At 46.1% G+C, this 18,052-nt stretch overlaps 1 protein-coding gene across 3 annotated transcripts in view; it reads right to left on the minus strand.

Annotated features, from left to right (window-relative positions):
* LOC135517552 (MAGUK p55 subfamily member 7-like) overlaps window positions 1-18,052 on the minus strand; it is a 260,440-nt gene that overhangs the window by 122,530 nt on the left and 119,858 nt on the right. For 2 of the 3 annotated variants that reach the window (XM_064941965.1, XM_064941964.1), the window contains one exon: window positions 15,764-15,882. In XM_064941965.1, the coding sequence (XP_064798037.1) occupies window positions 15,764-15,882 (119 nt within the window). Of the gene's footprint in view, window positions 1-15,763; window positions 15,883-16,796; window positions 16,965-18,052 lie in introns of those variants that run through there. The other variant, XM_064941963.1, reaches the window with a different exon arrangement.

Genomic DNA, 18,052 nt, shown 5'->3' on the forward strand with positions numbered 1-18,052 from the left:
CAACATCAGAACCCAGTGTTAGACCTTGGACAGGAAAGTAAACTGGGGGGAAAAAACATGTTTTAACACTTTACACAGACAGACACATCTCTCGCTGCTATCATCACAGAGAGAAAGAGCCAAAGATGAAGAGGGGGAGAGAGAGAGAGGTGGAGAGAGTGGAGAGAGTGAGAGGGTGGAGCGATCAAGAGATGGGGAGAAAGAGAGAGCGAGTTAGAGAGAGAGATAGGAATAGAGGGAGCGAGAGGAACAGAGGGAGAGAGAGGCTGATTTGATCAGATCTGTCAGTGACATCAACCCAGCTGTCATGTGTGATGTACGACCTGCTGTCGAAGAATGCGACGACAACACAGGATATTGTCAGAGCCAATCAATTATCGGAGAGGGAGAACCACTCCCCTACTGCTTTTCACTCCATCCCTCTATCCCAGGATGAGGGTGTGGAGCTGGGCCAAGGGTTGAGTGACAGCTGGGCCCAGGCCATGGATCCTCGATTATTCCTGAATGTCCCTGCAGCCAACCGACATTCCAGCACGACGAGGCTGAGGGAGTAAGCCCTCTGGCTTGGGTGACAGTGACAGAAGAAACCTGGCTTGGAGATCATGAAGCCTGATGGGCCTACGCAGCACGGCACTCACGCTCTCTGTCTCTCGCTCTCTGTCCCTCGCTCTCTGTCCCTCGCTCTCTCGTTCTTTCTCTCCCCCTCGCTTGCCTCCTCCTTCTATCTCTCTGCAGACATGGAGCACTGACAAACCACAACCAGAGAGTCCCTCACTAGGAGGAGGAGAATAATGAGATGAGGATGAGAGAGTTTGTTTTCTGACACGTTAACAACTACAGTTGCTGTGTTATTAAAACATCTGTTTCTCTCTCTCCCTAGCTTTTTTAAATTTCTGTCACCGACCAGGGTAAAAAATGTAGGGGATTTTATTTGAACAAAACATCATGGTGTTTGTCATTTTAGTCATTTAGCAGTCGCTCTTATTCAGAGCAACTTACAGGAGCAATTAGGTTTGAGTGCCTTGCTCAAGTGCACAGACAGATTTTTCACCTTGTCGGCGCGGGATTCAAACCACTCTTAACCGCTAGGTTACCTGTAGAGCATTGCAGATCGACTATGGTGGTTTTATAGAAGGGAATTAGGTTGCAACATAGCTAAACTAGAAGAACTCTTCATATATTGAAAAGGATGTAATCTATGATGAGGAGAAGTGCACAGATCAGGTTGCAAAGCTACCAGTAGTTTACCAAAGTTACCGGAATCTTCAGTAATTTTTGGTAATTAACAGAAAATCTATGGCAATCTATCGTAACTTTGGAAATGTATACTTGAATTACAAAAAAAACTAAACATGAATAGTATTAATTTTACGGTATATCTGTTTCCTTTTGGCCATGAGTTTCTTCTAAAAAGACCTACTGTATGATTCAAGAGAAAATTGACTAATAAATGAAAAGGGCAATCAACAGACCCACAAGTAACTGCTGCCCCTCATGATACATTAAGATTTTTTGTGGCCCCCGCCCCCATCAAAGTTGCCCATCCTTGCCCTATACAGTGAACTACTTTCGACCAGGCCCATAGGGTTCTCGTCAGTAGTAGTGCACTATATAGGGAATAGGGTGCCATTTGGGACACACACTCAGACTAGGGCTTGGGACAGGGATGCCTCTACAGCAGACAGAGGCTTGATAGCCCAGAGAATCAAACAAATCTGAAGGCATGGATTTAAAGATCAACATTACACAGGTTTGACACACTTTCTGATTTAAAATATAACTGTGCTCTTATGTAGGATACTGATAGCCAGTATGAATCACATTGCAGACAGAGGACGAGGTGCTGTTCTACAGTAGCCTAATCTCTTCAGCCTACAGGGTTCACGATCCTCACCCCACAGCCCATAAAAGGGCACAGGAGAAGCTCTAGTTACTTCATCTGTCCTGCTGCACATCCATCTATCGCTCTGAAAAACAAGGTGAAAGAATGTCACTGTCTTGTGCCTTCCAGCATTCCAGAATGAGAATCACATCTGCTTAGCTAGTTCCACCGACTCCGAGTGACCAGGAACCGGTCTGTTGCTTCGTTACTGTGGAATTTCGCTGCTTAAATGTGAGATTCAATGGCAATGCTTTTTATTTACAACTACAGGACCGCATCCAAACGGCGCCTCGGTCCGTGAGTGGAGCAGAGGACAGGAATGCATCTGTCCGCCTGCCGATCGGGCCCAGGTCAGAGCCAGCGCCGTCACGTATTTTAAAGTCATTACGAGCTGCTTTACATATCATAGCTGCATTCTTCAGGCCCCCAGCGATACACTGCTAGTGCTCCTGGCAGGCAGAAAGTCTGTGTGTGTGTGTGTGTGTGTGTGTGTGTGTGTGTGTGTGTGTGTGTGTGTGTGTGTGTGTGTGTGTGTGTGTGTGTGTGTGTGTGTGTGTGTGTGTGTGTGTGTGTGTGTGTGTGTGTGGCGGTAGAAAAACTCAGGTCTGTAACACAGGGGTAGTGTGTAACAGCCAGGCAACGTCAGGTCAGGGGCTAAGCTAAACCCAGAGTAGAACTAGAGGCTAGGGATGACTCCCAAATGGCACCCTATGCCTCCCAAATATCCCCTATAGGGCTCTGGTCAAAAGTAGTGCATCACATAGGGAATAGGCCATTGGGGATGTATTCAAAGGGCTAGAGGCAGGAGAATGCACAGCCACAGGCAGGACTCAAAGGCAAGGTTTCTGACTGCAGTGAGGAGAGGACGGAGCAGGATGACAAATACAGAATTTCCTCTTTTAAAAGAGCGGTGGAGTAACTCACCCGCAAAACGCTGCCTAGATGCTCAGAGCAGAGCGGAGGTCCCTGAAGTGAGGGGCTTACAGGGATGAATGTGTACTTTTACAGGGAGAGGCGCTTCAGAAAACAGGCTACAATGAACCAGTGTGTCCTGATCTCCCAGTGGAGCCCCCAGGCCAGGTTGTGTCCCGTTCCATAAATACCCCACAGGATTAAAATACACACAGCAATACACTAAACATAAACACAAGAATAGGAATAGGAACCCTGAATTGGGGGTGATGTTAATGTTTGAAATAGGAGAACATTTCCAGAAGGGATTTAAGCCACCCTAAGAAGACAACATCAGTCTTCCTTATCTTCAGTAATTAGTCTTGGACGTCAACCCCTGCTGTGGGTCAAAGTCATGGTTACCAGGTTTAAAGTTGTGTCTGTAACCCTGGCTTCAACGGCAGGGAACCCCTGTGGCATGGCAGTCCAGTACCAACACTCTGAGGAGGGCACAGAGGAGAGGCAGACCACAGGAGAGCACATCCTCCAAAAACACCAAAGGGACAATAACAACCATCTGGCAGAGCAGCAACAACGAGAGACAGAGAGAGAGAGAGAGAGAGAGAGAGAGAGAGAGAGAGAGAGAGAGAGAGAATGAATGATGGAAGGAGAGATGGTTGAAGGGAGAGAGAGAGAGAGAGAGAGAGAGAGAGAATGAATGATGGAAGGAGAGATGGTTGAAGAGAGAGAGAGAGAGAGAGAGAGAGAGAGACAGGGAGAGAGACAGAGACAGAGACAGAGACAGAGACAGAATGAATGATGGAAGGGGAGATGGTTGAAGGGAGAGAGAGAGTGAGAGAGAGGGAGAGAGAGAGAGAGAGAGAATGAATGATGTAAGGAGAGATGGTTGAAGGGAGAGAGAGAGAGAGAGAGAGAGAGAGAGAGACAGAGACAGAGACAGAATGAATGATGGAAGGAGAGATGGTTGAAGGGAGAGAGAGAGAGAGAGAGAGAGAGAGAGAGAGAGAGAGAGAGTCAATTGGCCACAAGAGGTGCTCTTGAGCTAATTTGAAAGTTAATTTGAAAGAGCGAAAGAGAGAGAAAGAAAGCGAAAAAGAGGGAGAGACAGAGAGATGGAGGTAGTGAGAGATGAAAGAGAGGGCTGGATTGTGTTTCGACTTGCAGGACCCACGAGGAGGTCTGGAGCTCCTGGTTAACGTCGTCTGGCCAGAGGCGCTCTGCATGACCCCTCCACTGCTCTACTCAACCCACCCACCCGTCCTCTTCACCACCTCTCCATCCCTCCGCTCCTGTTTCCAGCCAACGGAGTGTATCCAGTATCCAGAATCCATTGGTGGCTACAGAATCCATTGATCACTACAGCTACTAACTCCAGAACACCTCATCAACCCCTCTCAACATGGAGGGAAAGAGACTCAGTGAGGAGGACTGTACCAAGCAGGGGAGACAGGCCAGGAGCCCGGACAGACAGACAGACAGATGTGCAGGCTTGAGACTAAAATGCCTGTCAGTCAGTGTTTACCCAAGAACCCAGGTTAGCCCTTAGTCTCACAGAGCCAGAGAGGAAGAGGAATGCTGGCTGCCTGGCTGTGTTCTCATCTTCTCTCACACCGGATTGGCTTACAGCAGAGCCCTGGAGATGGCTTGGTCTGGTCTGGCTTGGTGACCTGGACTTTGTGATTAGAAGCTTTAGAGCATGGAGAAGGCCATCCTAAACCATCTAACTGCCACTGAGCACAAGCTCAAAGACTTTCAAATTAGCTCAAGAGCACCTCTTCTGGCCAATTGACCCTTAAAACAACCATAAAATGGTAATATAGACAGCACTTGAGACTGCTGAGGGGAAAGAGGCTTGCTGTTGTGGTGGTGTTTTGTAGTTGTAGTGTAGTTAGGCTGCTGCCTCCTCCACCGTGCCTTCGCAAGGAGACAACACCAAATCAATGTGTCGAGCGTTACTGATACCTGTCGCCCTACTCAGCCTTGACCTCTGGAGGTGGCTGAAGCGCAAAAGGAGCGCAGGGAGCACCTTGCCTTGAGGAGGCAGGCCTGTGCACGGAGGTCTGATTCAGGACTGGCGCCTAAGCTCCGGATCTGCTAGGAACATGCTCGGCTCTCGTTTGACGTGGAAAAGGCCTGGAGAATGTGACAGCTTATTAAGAGCAGATGCACTGGGGGGGGGGGGTTGCTGTGACTGCCAGGTTGCTGTGACTGCCATATCATTAAGTTAGTTAGAGGATAGATTTCCTTACAGAGCACTACGCAGCTAGGAAAGTGAGAGTGTTGGCTGCTGGGTAAGAGGACCCCAGAGTAGGCCCTGTTTATTCTGCATGGGGAGACAGAGACAGTGCACTCCCTGCTGAAGGAGACACTAGAGGAGTCCAGGGGCGCATGCAGACACACCTAAACCCAGTCCTAAAGAAATACAGACCGCCAATGAGCCAAAAACCTTTAGTACAGTACGGGGTTTCTATTTGCATTTTTAATTTCCAATATTCGATTTCATTATACGTAAAATAAAAACAATGCAGTGATTTAACCCTGACCCTAACCCATTTATTCCACGTGGCATTTATTTTAACAAGCTAATTCAAAAGATTTATACAGGCTATTGGGTTGAAAACAAAACTAGTCGCTTAGAGAACGTTCAGGACAAAATGGCGGATAAACTACACACATCCCCATAATGGAGGTAGTAGGAGCTAGGAAGCAGTGTTTTAGTTCCAGGTTAGAGGTTATAACTGTGGTGTTTTCACACAGACAGTTCACCACAGTAGTCCTAAACCTGGAGTAGTGGACTGCCAACTCATATCTAAGAGACAAGAAGTTGAAGCTATAGGTAAATGGTAAATCAAGCTATTATCGATCTCCAAAAATCCAGCAGCCATGGTTCAAGCCTTTGAGTTTCCAACCCATTCTACGCTCAATAGGCCACGTGTCTGGGTGAATGACTGGGGTGAGCTCGTCTACTTTCTCTACTTTTTTTCCTACTGTACCTATCACAACCCCGTTCTGTTTTGGGCCCTGTCCGCTGTCTGTCTGTCTGGCTCGGTCTTGGCTCTGTCTGTAGCAGCTTGTTTGTCTACATTGAGCATGATGTTTCACATGTCACACTGCGCTTGTCCATTGAACAGATAAGAAAATGTTTGGATGGCAGCCTAAGCACCGGAGTATAATGTTGCTGTGAGGGCAGGGGGTTTAGTTTAGATGCGATATAGCTTTTTAAACCATAAATAACTAACTTAAGTCAATAAGTATAGGCCTCTACTCTCTAAAGAGCAACGTAGTAAATTGAACCACTTTTGCTATCTCCAGTTATTAGTGTCTGTCAATGTACAATAAGCACATTGCATTTATGTTTTTATGTGTAAAAGTTAATTAATTTATAGCAGGGCTGCCCAATTCCGGCCCCAGAGGTCCGAAACAAGTCTGGTTTTCATCCTCCCCTTCTAATCAGGGACTAATTCAGACCTGGGACACCAGGTGAGTGCAATTGACTAACAGGTAGAAACAAAACTTTCTCCAGGACCGGAAATGGGCAGCTCTTATCTATAGGGTGCATACAGTAACAACTGACGCAGGCAAGTGAGAGGACAGTTACACCTGGGTCCTGTTACCCAGAGGAAAGAGTCTATATCCTAAATGGCACCCTATTCCATATGTAGCACACTACTTATCCCTATGGGCCCTGGTCAAAGGTTGTGCACGACATAGGGAAAAGGGTGCCATTTTCCCTATGGGTCCAGGCTAAAACTGGTGCACTATATTGGAATAGGGTGCCATTTGAGCTAGGGGCCCTGGTCAAAAGTAGTGCACTATGTAGTGAATAGGATTCCATTTCGTATGCAGACAGACGCTAACGTTCCCTCCACAACCCTCAGGTGTTTGCTCAGGTTCCTAAGAGGAGGTCCCGTTCCCCCTAAATAATAAATGAGGGGCTCAGCGGCAACCTGACCCAGGGATGTGCTAACCGCAGGCAGCACGAGTTGATCTCTCAGCTGGAGGAGGCTTCTGAGCCGAGCCCAGCCCCAGACCCAGAGACGATTAGCTGCTTTTTATTGCTGTGTGGCCATACAGGGTGTGGGGTATTGGAGTCTGTGTGTGTGTGTGTGTGCGTGCGTGCGTGTGTGTGTGTGGTGTGTCGTGCAGGGTTTAGATGGCTCAGAAGGTATACTGTACATTCTGAAGCTAGGAGCTAAGCCAGGAGGATTGAAACAATGTCCTTCCTGGGATCTCCCAGTAGTGCTGGAGGGCTGGATGGGGTGAGGTCTGTAGACAGGTCCAGGATCAGACACAGACACTGCCTGTGGTAGAGTGGAGGTGGAGAGGGCAGCCTATGGCTGGTGAACCCTTGCCCTAGTCTTCTTATGCATATGTTCTCCTGACTGTTGCTGCTTGGAAACATTCTATGTAGCCCAATTTGTGTGCAGCCTAGGCCTATGTCATGGTTGTGTTTTTATGACTAGGACTGCAGTCAAATCATTTGTTTGACCATATAAATTATATTAAGTGACTAATCCATGGAATCGTACATTCCAGTTCAAGTGAGACCATATATGCAATGACCACAAACTAGTCAAATGCACCAGAGACTTCAACTAAAGCTAATGTACGTCTCTAACGAGCCAACGCTAAGGCACCTTTCCATGTCATTAAAGCATTTCAGCATTTGAAGAGCAAACAGCTCACAACCACTTCAAGAGCTCTACAGTATACTGGCAAGTGTCTTCACTGACATTTTGCGACCTCTCCCGGTCGGAGTCTGTAATACCAACATGTTTCAAGCAGACCACCATAGTCCCTGTGCCCAAGAACAATAAGGTAACCTGCCTAAATGACTACCGACCCGTAGCACTCACGTCTGAAGCCATGAAGTGCTTTGAAAGGCTGGTCAACATCAACAGCATTATCCCAGAAACACTAGACCCACTCCAATTTTCATACTGCCCCAACAGATCCACAGATGATGCAATCTCTATTGCACTCCACACTGCCCTTTCACACATGGACAAAAGGAACACCTATGCGAGAACACTATTCATTGACTACAGCTCAGTGTTCAACACCATTGTGCCCTCAAAGCTCATCACTAAGCTAAGGACCCTGGGACTAAACACCTCCCTCTGCAATTGGATAATCGACTTCATAACGAGCCGCCCCCAGGTGGTAACGATAGGAAACAACACATCCGCCACGCTGATCCTCAACACGGGGGCCTCTCAGGGGTGCTTGCTCAGTCCCCTCCTGTACTCCCTGTTCACTCATGACTGCACGGCCAGGCACGACTCCAACACCATCATTAAGTTTGCCAATGACACAACAGCCTGATCACCGACGACGATGAGACAGCCTATAGGGAGGAGGTCAGAGACCTGACCGTGTGGTGCAAGGACAACAACCTCTCCCTACGAGCACGCCCCCATTCTCATCGGAGGGCTGTAGTGGAGCAGGTTGAGAGCTTCAAGTTATTTGGCATCCACATCATCAACAAACTAACATGGTCCAAGCACACCAAGAATGTCGTGAAGAGGGCATGACAAAACCTATTCCCTCTCAGGAGACGGAAAATATTTGGCATGGGTCCTCCGGAAAATATTTGGCATGGGTCCTCAGATCCTCAAAAGGTTCTACAGCTGCACCATCGAGAGCATAGTGACGGGTTGCATCACTGCCTGGTATGGTAACTGGTCGACCTCCGACCGCAAGGCACTACAGAGGGTAGTGCGTACGGCCCAGTACATCACTGGGGCCAAGCCTCCTGCCATCCAGGAAAACTATGGGGTGGCTGGGTAGCCTAGTGGTTAGAGCGTTGGACTAGTAACCGGAAGGTTGCAAGTTCAAACCCCCAAATTGACAAGGTACAAATTTGTCGTTCTGCCCCTGAACAGGCAGTTAACCCACTGTTCCCAGGCCGTCATTGAAAATAAGAATTTGTTTTTAACTGACTTGCCTGGTTAAATAAAGGTTAAAAAAAAACAAAAAAAAATTAAAAAAATACCAGGCGGTGTCAGAGGAAGGCCCTAAAAATTGTCAAAGACTCCAGCCCCCCCTAGTCATAGACTGTTCTCTCTGATACGCACGGCAAGCGGTACCGGAGCACCAAGTCTAGGTCCAAGAGGGTTCCACCTCCAAGCCACAAAACTCCTGAACATCTAATCATATGGCTACCCAGTCTATTTGCACTGCCCCCCCCCGCTTTGCGTTGCTGCTACTCTCTGTTATTATCTATGCATAGTCACTGTAAAAACTCTATCTAAATGTATATATTACCTCAATTACCTCGACTGACTGGTTAACACATTGATACATTTTTGTATTTTTCTTAAAATTGCATTGTTGGTTAAGGGCTTGTAAGCATGTCACTGTAAGGTCTACCTGTTGTAATTCAGCGCATGTGACAAATACAATTTCATTTAATTTATATCAGGGAGGGAAGCAAGTGAGGCTTCATCGCAAATGGCACCGTATTCCCTATATAATGCACTACTTTTGACCATAGCCCTATGGATACAGGGAATAGGGTGCCACTTAGGATGCAGATGACTGACTGCCAAGCCTAGCCTATTAGCATCTAACAAGAGCAGAATTAAAAGGAAAACTGACCGACCACAAACGAGTCTGCTCAGGGCTCACGCTGAAGGCCTGCTGACAGAAAGTTGGTCTCCGACCACCCCGCACCTGATTCAGGTGGAAATTGAACGTTGTATTATATTTCCTGTGGCTTTTTGTGGAGCGAGGAACTTGGCGAGGGAACAGTAAGAAAGGGAAGAATTTATAGAAAGCACACTTGAGTAACTCACTTTAATTTGAAAGGAAGAAGAATGTCTGTGTCGTTTTAGCTCGGAAACACACACCGGGCTATTACAGATCCAGTACAGGCTCTACTTTCTGTCATGCAGCTGGGGCCGTTGCCGTGCCGATTAAATGTCTGCAAAGTAGTGCACTGGGCAGAGGCTCTGGATGCATCCCAAATTGCACCCTATTCGATATATGGTGTGCTATGGGTCCCTGGTCAAAAGTAGTGCACTATAATGGGAATGGGGTGCCATTTGGGATGCAAACTCTGTGAACTTGGCCTCGACTGAAAGACTATATTAGACAATATTTGTTTCATCTCCATGACATAATCTGATTAACAGGGACGCTAGGGGCCCTACTGTCTGTCTGGAAGGGCATTTTGCACAACCTCAACATGTAAAAAAAAAAAGTGATGTAATCAACGACTACATTTTTAAAATTGGAGCTATGAAAGTCTATCAAAAAATGTAAAAACTGATTTGCAATAGTATTTCAATCTGAAAGAAGTATGGTTTGAAATGCATCAGAAAGGTATTGGGATGTTCAGAGAGTTCATTGTTCATTGGGAAGCCACGACCCCTAGTTTGGGAAACGCAGTGCAACCCCTCTCTCTCCCTCCCTCCCTCCCTCTCGGTCTTCTTCTAGCTCTGCTAGGGATTCAGTCCTAACCAGGCACCCAGCCATTCGATGCTCCACAATAATCCAGGTGAGACCTGATGGTTACCATATGAGCAGGAACAGCCTGAGCTGTTTAAACGTCAGATTACTAGGATGTTTTCCCTGCTATTAGCCTCTTCCAATACCTCTATTTCTCAGCCCTGTGTAGTGACGGGTGAACTCTGTATCTGCAGGTGTGTGTGTGTGTGTGTGTGTGTGTGTGTGTGTGTGTGTGTGTGTGTGTGTGTGTGTGTGTGTGTGTGTGTGTGTGTGTGTGTGTGTGTGTGTGTGTGTGTGTGTGTGTGTGAGATCGGGTAGTAGGGATTAATGTAATGGTGTCACTGTTGATAGCCATGTTCAACTGAGCAATGGTGGTTTCTTTCTGCCAGAAAGGCTCACCTGTAAGGTGGGAGGGTTGTCCGGTACTGTACGCTGTCTCTCTCTCTCTCTCTCTCTCTCTCTCTCTCTCTCTCTCTCTCTCTCTCTCTCTCTCTCTCTATCTATGTCTGGCAGGGTCTGTCGGGCTGACATTCGGGTACCAGGGAAGAAGGAAACACACAGTAACAGGCCAGCCTGTCTGTCTAAAGCAGGATTAGAACAAACACCCCTCCATTCAGCCTTCATTACTAAGACACGCTAGCAGCTCATTCAACTCAGCTTTCTTTGAGAAAAGAGAAGAGAGAGAAAGTGAAACAAAGAACACCTAAAGATATAAATGGTCTTGTCTTGGAAGAAGAAGATAAATGTGCGTGCTCTCTTTCACGTCACCATGACTTATTGCCCTGCTTCACGGCTGGGCAGGCTGGGGCATCATTCTTCTTTAATAGGGTATATATTACGCTACAGTAGCGACGGCAAATCAGGCCACATTAGGCTGTAAATCTTGTGGGTATTTATAGATTGCAGCTGACGCGAACCACAGTGTGAGAGCCAGGCAGCCGGTCGCAGGGAGTCGGTGACAGGTTGGCTCAGAAAGTTGGTGACCTGATGGTGTTGGTGGAATTCACATTGCAAGGTGCCTGGTGCCAATTCATTACCGGGACTTAGAATATTAAACATTTAAAAAGCAACCCCCGCTGAGCCCTCTTCCCACTCCCACCCTCCTTCCAATCCTAACTGTCAGCCCTTGACAATCACATAGCTTGTTGGTGGGCTCTCCTCTGTTGAACGTTTCAAACATTTTTTAAGAGAAGAGAGGTGGAAGAAAGGAGGAGAAGGAGTGTATGACTTCTTAGATTTGCTCTGTTGGCTCCTCACCAGCCACCAGTCTCTCAGACTCACACATCAGACTGGCATTTCCCGAAACCCAAAACACTTATCCCAGTCAATTCAGGTCCCATCTACCTGCACTGTTCTATTGAGACTCAGTAGCTGGCAATGGGTAGTTGAGGTTTTCCTTTCTCTTAACAGACTCCCCCTCCTGGGGAACTACAGCTACTGCAAAGCCAAGACTCTGCAAAGTCCAGACTTTTCAACAACTTCAACAGCCTGAGGTCTGTCACTGTGAATAGACACAGGCTTTGAGGTCTTTCAGGGTTTGGGATTGGGAACCAGTAAGGGAACATGAACATATCACTTTCCCCACACAGACAGACAGAGTTTCCTTCCCCAGGAGAGATGTATAATAGGGAATAACCTCGATCAGCCATGATCCCATGGGGTCAAAGATCAGAGGCCTCATATATTCAACTGTGGGGAGGATTCACATCGCAGAAAGTGCTTAGGCACAAACATTCAGATTTATATAACAGTGAGCATGCACGTCCCACGGCGGTTTCCCTTTATAAGTCACAATCAACTTGGCGCACGTGAAATTTGGCGCACGCGAACGCCCATAGTTGTCAATAAATAGTCAGTCAAACGCCCCTAATTAATATTAATCCAAACTGCATGAAGACAATGACAGCAAATCCAGACAAAGGCAAAAAAAAAAATTGCCCAGTGTGAAATGGAAGTTCTTGTAGGAGAGGTTGAAGCAAGAAAGAATATATTGTTTGGTGGACATGTGGGTGTTACAAATGCCAAAAGGGTGTTAGAGTGGCAGCATGTGGCGGACGCTGAGAGTGTTCCAGCGGGGTCGGAGGTGCTGCATCTGAGCAGGAGCAGAGTGTTCCAGCGGGATCGGAGGTGCTGCATCTTAGCAGGACAAAGTGTTTGTGCCAGCGGGGTCGAAAGGGTGCTGCATCTGAGCAGGAGCAAGTGTTCCAGCTGGGTAAGAGGATGCTCATCTGAGCAGGAGCAGAGTGTTCCAGGGGGTCACGGTGCTGCATCTGATGAGGAGCTGAATGTTCCAGCGTTTGGAGTGCAAATGTATTCAAGTTGTGTTTAAGCATTGAGTGTTACAGCAAACAATTGAGACATGCTGCATCTGAGCAGGAGCTGAGTGTTCCAGCGGGGTCGGAGGTGCTGCATCTGAGCAGGAGCTGAATGTTCCAGCGGGGTCGGAGGTGCTGCATCTGAGCAGGAGCTGAGTGCGCCCAGCCCCAGCGTCTCCACTGCACCTCGTCCGTCACAACCCTCCAGTGGCCGTGTCCTCACAGATGCAGTCCTGCAAATGCAGAGAGACACCATCAACGCTATTAACGAGGTTGCCAAGGAGTTGAAGTGGTTGCCAAGGAGTTGGAGTGGGACAGGCACGGCTTGGATTCTGCGGGTGCTTCTTCTGTAAAGCTGGGCCCACTACAGCACAGAGATCCAAGATAACATCTCTCGGTAGTCACTCATCAACATCTCTGAAAATCCGCTCTCTCCGAATTCTTCCAATCGCCAAATCTTCCAACAGTGCCAAAGCAGCCATTGTGTGTCATTACACATTGTAATTGCATGCCTTTTTATACCCACCCATTTGATTGTCAAAGCTACCCAATTGCATAACACCTTCAGGTGTGTCACGACTTCCGCCGAAGTCAGTCCCTCTCCTTGTTCGGGCGGTGTTTGGTGGTCGACGTCACCGACCTTCTAGCCATCACTGATCCATCTTTTCATTTTCCATTGGTTTTGTCTTGACTTCCTTCACACCTGGTTCCAATCCCATCAATTACATGTTGTGTATTTAATAACCCTCTGTTTCCCCTTATGTCCTTGTCGGAGATTGTTTTATTGTATGTGATTGTGCTAGTACATGTTGGTGTGCGACGGGTTTTGTACCCACTTTGTTATTTTGATATATTTAGTTTTTTGAAGTTTGGTCAGCACTTATTAAACTACTCCGTTTTATACCAAGTTCGTTCTCCTGCGCCTGACTTCCCTGCCACCAACACCCACCCACTACAAGGTGTGGTAATTACCCTGACTGTAACTGACAATGACAGGGCCATTATCACATTGACAGTTCTGCGCAACGAACATGTGATAACAATATATGAAACTGCGCACTCGTATCTGCCCGACTGAGGCATCAAAAACAGCTTAGTTTCATCGTAAATTGTCCTACTGTTTACCTTATTATTTATGAGAATACCTTTAATAACATGCAAGTATTGTTTAATAATTACATATCCAATTAAATATGATTCCCAATTAAACTGTATTTGAGGGTTCTTTTGCAAAAAACGATATCTCCGTTTGTATTTATTATCCTAAATCATGTTTTTGTGTGTGTTTTTTTATGTGCACTCCAGGGAACTCGTCACATATAATACGTGAGGTAATATTTCAATTTATTTTACACAATGGTATCAATTTCACACCGTTTCTCGAGTTTCATCCTTCTGCAGTTTCTCATTTCTCCAGTTTATGTGCGTATGTATAGGTCAAAGTGTCCGTGGAGGACCGCACATTCTCCCGTCAAGTTTGCTTAGAAAGTGGCGTACACCTTCTTTTGTGCCTACGCAATGTTTATAAATGAGGCCCCAGGTGAGGTCCACCCACATGCCTGCCTAAATGTTATGGAAATGTGACCACAATCTTTAATTATATCTGTACCATTTTACATGAGCTTTTCTTTGGTCTGACACAATCTGCACTTTGAACATATGCAGACCTACCCATCATTATCTGGTGAAAATGCTTTAGTCCAAAGTCATGCATAACAAACTGAGCATAACATGTCCCTGTTTGGTTTCCTAAGTCAACCTCAGGTCTTTACCCAAGCACCTGAGCTATTTCATAAATGTGTCTTAAGTCACACATTATTCCCTATAAAGTAGTGCACTATCGGGAATAGGGTGCCATTCACGATGCACCCATAAAAACACATTGCTTGCGTTGGTAAAGCAGAACCTGGATCCTGGACAAACACGTGCTAATAGAGAAAAGGTTTCTATAGTGAGGGGAGGAAAAATATTATGTCAATTTTCTCTCCCCCTCCCTTCCCTTGTCTATGACACAAAGATGGCAGCCAAACAGACTGGTCAAAAACTGGCTGCTACTGACTGACCTTTTTTTTTTTTTTTTTTTTTACAATACTTCAGTACTTAGTTCATCTGAAGTAGACAACTAATTGCCAAAATCTCAAACTACACACCTGTAAACGTAATACTAAAGATGAAAAGAAGAAAAGTGAGCACTAGTCGTGGAGGCTGATACTGCATGTAAACCCTGGGCTTTGTCCCTAAGAACAGAGGGAGGAATAGAGGGAGAGTAAATAAATAGAGGGAGGATAGAGGGATGAATTACAGAATAGAGGGAGGAGTGGTGCTGCTGACTACAGTACAGAAGGCTGCTGAAGTCTGCAGACACACACAGAGAGAGGGGCAGACAAACTGCAGGCAGACTGCAGCCTGCTGTACTGAAGGCATGTGGTTCCCTCGTTAGAACTGTTTGCCAGAGAAATAAAGTTATCAAGTGTGCTCATCTCCTCCTCTCCTCCTCTCCGGAGCTATCTGTTTCAACAACCCTGCCGCCTGGCCTGACCCAGAGAACCACTTCAGATAGATAGAGAGGAGGAAAGGAGACAGTGACTTGAGAGAGAGGAGGAGAGGTTGACTGAGAAAGAAGGAGGAGTGTGTGTGAGAGAAAGGGAGAGAGACATGATAGGTGAGAGAGATGGAGGGAGGCAAAAAGACAAAGAAAGAGTAAACTCTTCGAAAAAAAGGGTTCCAAAAGGGTTCTGTGGTTGTTCCGCTCTTCATCCTCTAAAGAGGGGTGTGTGTGTGTGCATGCTTGCATGTGTATGTAAGGGTAGCGTTAGGATCATCAAGAGATCCCTCCCTTTATTCTTCTCTCTCTCCCCCTCTCCTGTTCTTTGTTCTACACTTTAAAAAAAGGCGATATCTAGAACTAAAAAGGGTTCTCCGGCTGTCCCCATAGGAGAACCCTTTGAAGGACCCCTTTTTGTTCCAGGTTGAACTATTTTTGGCTCCATGTAAAACCCTCTGTGGAAAGGGGTCTACATGGAACCCAAAAGGGTTCTAATCTGGAAAAGAAAAGGAGAGGGGGAGAGAGAAAAGAATAAAGGGAGGGATCTCTTGATGATCCTAACGCTACCCTTACATACACATGCAAGCATGCACACACACACACACCCCTCTTTAGAGGACGAAGAGCGGAACATAGGAAGACGTAGAGTAGGTTTACCTTGACCAGCGAGTGGAGGCTCCTCTCTCCGAACATGTCGTGTATAAAGGTGCTGTCGTCCGGGCTGTCAACATGGGGCTGGAGCTGGGAGGGCAGGGCAGACAGCAGCTCATACAGATCTGGAGGCGCAAAGAGAGGGAAAGAGGTGGAAACGACACAGTCAGCGGTCATCAGATAACACACACTGTGAGAGACCAAACAAAACACACACACAGAGACAGAAAGACAGACAGACACACTCAAACACATTCGCACACACAGACACAAATAGCTAAATACCCTCAAAGTTCTCAAGGGGAAGATGAGGGGGGAAGGAAGTTCGAGAAAGTATCACCAACCCAGGTTAAAGTGACCATGGTGTTGAGCTGCTCATGTCTACAGAGAGTCCTTCACTGGACCAGACCAGAACAGATCAGCAGGAGGCAATAAGCCACTTCCTCTCACGGCTCGGCACTACCTGCCTTTGTCTCAGCACTTCTTGTTGTTCCAGGAACTCCACAGTCAATGTCACACACATGCAATTAATCCCACAAATAAATCAATCTCAGTCTGTACAGAAATACAATTTTAGCTTTTATCCCAATTCAAATATTTTTTCAACGTTATTACAAGGGTTCTCATTTTTGAGTCTGAAAGGGCCTCAGTATTCTGGTTAACTACTGGCTGTTCTGGTTCTGGAAAGGCTTTAGTGAGTGTAATTGTCAGTTGAGTATTGGGTCTGGATGGAAATGCCTCAGTCTAAGACCTGCTGTCCTAGGACTAAGTGGAGCGTGGTTGTATTGGGACCATACACAACCGGTCAAAGGTAGAACATCTACTCATTCAAGGGTTTTTCTTTATTTTTACTATTTTCTACATTGTAGAATAAGAGTGAAGACATCAAAACTATGAAATAACACATATGGAATCATGTAGTAACCAAAATGATAATAAACAAATCAATATATATTTTATATTTGAGATTCTTCAAATAGCCACCCATTGCCTTCATGACAGCTTTGCATATTCTTGGCATTCTCTCAACCAGCTTCACCTGGAATGCTTTCCCAACAGTCTTGAAAGAATTTCCACATATGCTGAGCACTTGTTGGCTGCTTTTCCTTCACTCTGCGGTCAGACTCATCCCAAACCATCTCAATTTGGTTGAGGTCGGGGAGGCCATGTCATCTGATGCAGCACTCCATCACTCTCCTTCTTGATAAAACTCATTGTCCTGTTGAAAAACAAATGATAGTACCACTAAGTGCAAACCAGATGGGATGACGTATCGCTGCAGAATGCTGTGGTGGCCATGCTGGTTACGTGTGCCTTTAATTCAAAATAAATCACAGACAGTGTCACCAGCAAAGCACCCCCACACCATAACAACCTCCTCCTCCATGCATTACGGTGGGAAATACACATGCAGAGATCATCCGTTCACCCACTACTAAAGGACACCAATAAGAAGAGACTTGATTGAGCCAACTAATAAACTTATCCTCTGCAGCAGAGGTAACTCTGGGTCTTCCAATCCTGTGGCAGTCCTCGTGATAGCCAGTTTCATCATAGCACTTGATGGTTTTTGCGACTGTAGTTCTTGAAATGTTCCCTATTGACTGACCTTCATATCTTAAAGTAATGATGGACTGTCGTTTATCTTTGCTTATTTGAGCTCTTCTTGCCATAATACGGACTAATAGGGCTTTCTTCTGTATACTCCCCTACCTTGTCACAACACAACTGTTTGGCTCAAACACATTAAGAAGGAAAGAAATCCCACACCTGTTAATTGAAATGCATTCCAGGTGACTACCTCATAAAGCTCATTCAGAGAATGCCAAGAGTGTGCAAAGCTGTTATCAAGGCAACGGGTGGCTATTTGAAGGATCTCAAATATAAAATATATTTTGATTTGATTAACACTTGTTTGGTTACTACATGATTCCATTTGCGTTATTTCGTTGTTTTGATGCCTTCACTACTATTTCACAATGTAGAAAATAGTAAAAATAAAGAAAAACCCTTGAATGAGTAGGTGTTCTAAACCTTTTGACCGGAATACAAAACAATAAGAACACCTGCTCTTTCCATGACACAGACTGACCAGGTGAATCCAGGTGAAAGCTTCGATCCCTTATTGATGTCACTTGTTAAATCCACTTCAACCAGTGTAGATGAAGGGGAGGAAACAGGTTAGTTAACTTCTAAAATGTGAAGCAGTTCAATTTAGCCTTTACTACTTAGCCCATAGAAACACATTGAATAACACATTCATAAATGGGGAAAAAAGACAGTCTAAAAATGAAT

This window comes from Oncorhynchus masou, chromosome 28 (genome assembly GCF_036934945.1).
Source record: "Oncorhynchus masou masou isolate Uvic2021 chromosome 28, UVic_Omas_1.1, whole genome shotgun sequence".
NCBI lineage: Eukaryota > Metazoa > Chordata > Actinopteri > Salmoniformes > Salmonidae > Oncorhynchus > Oncorhynchus masou.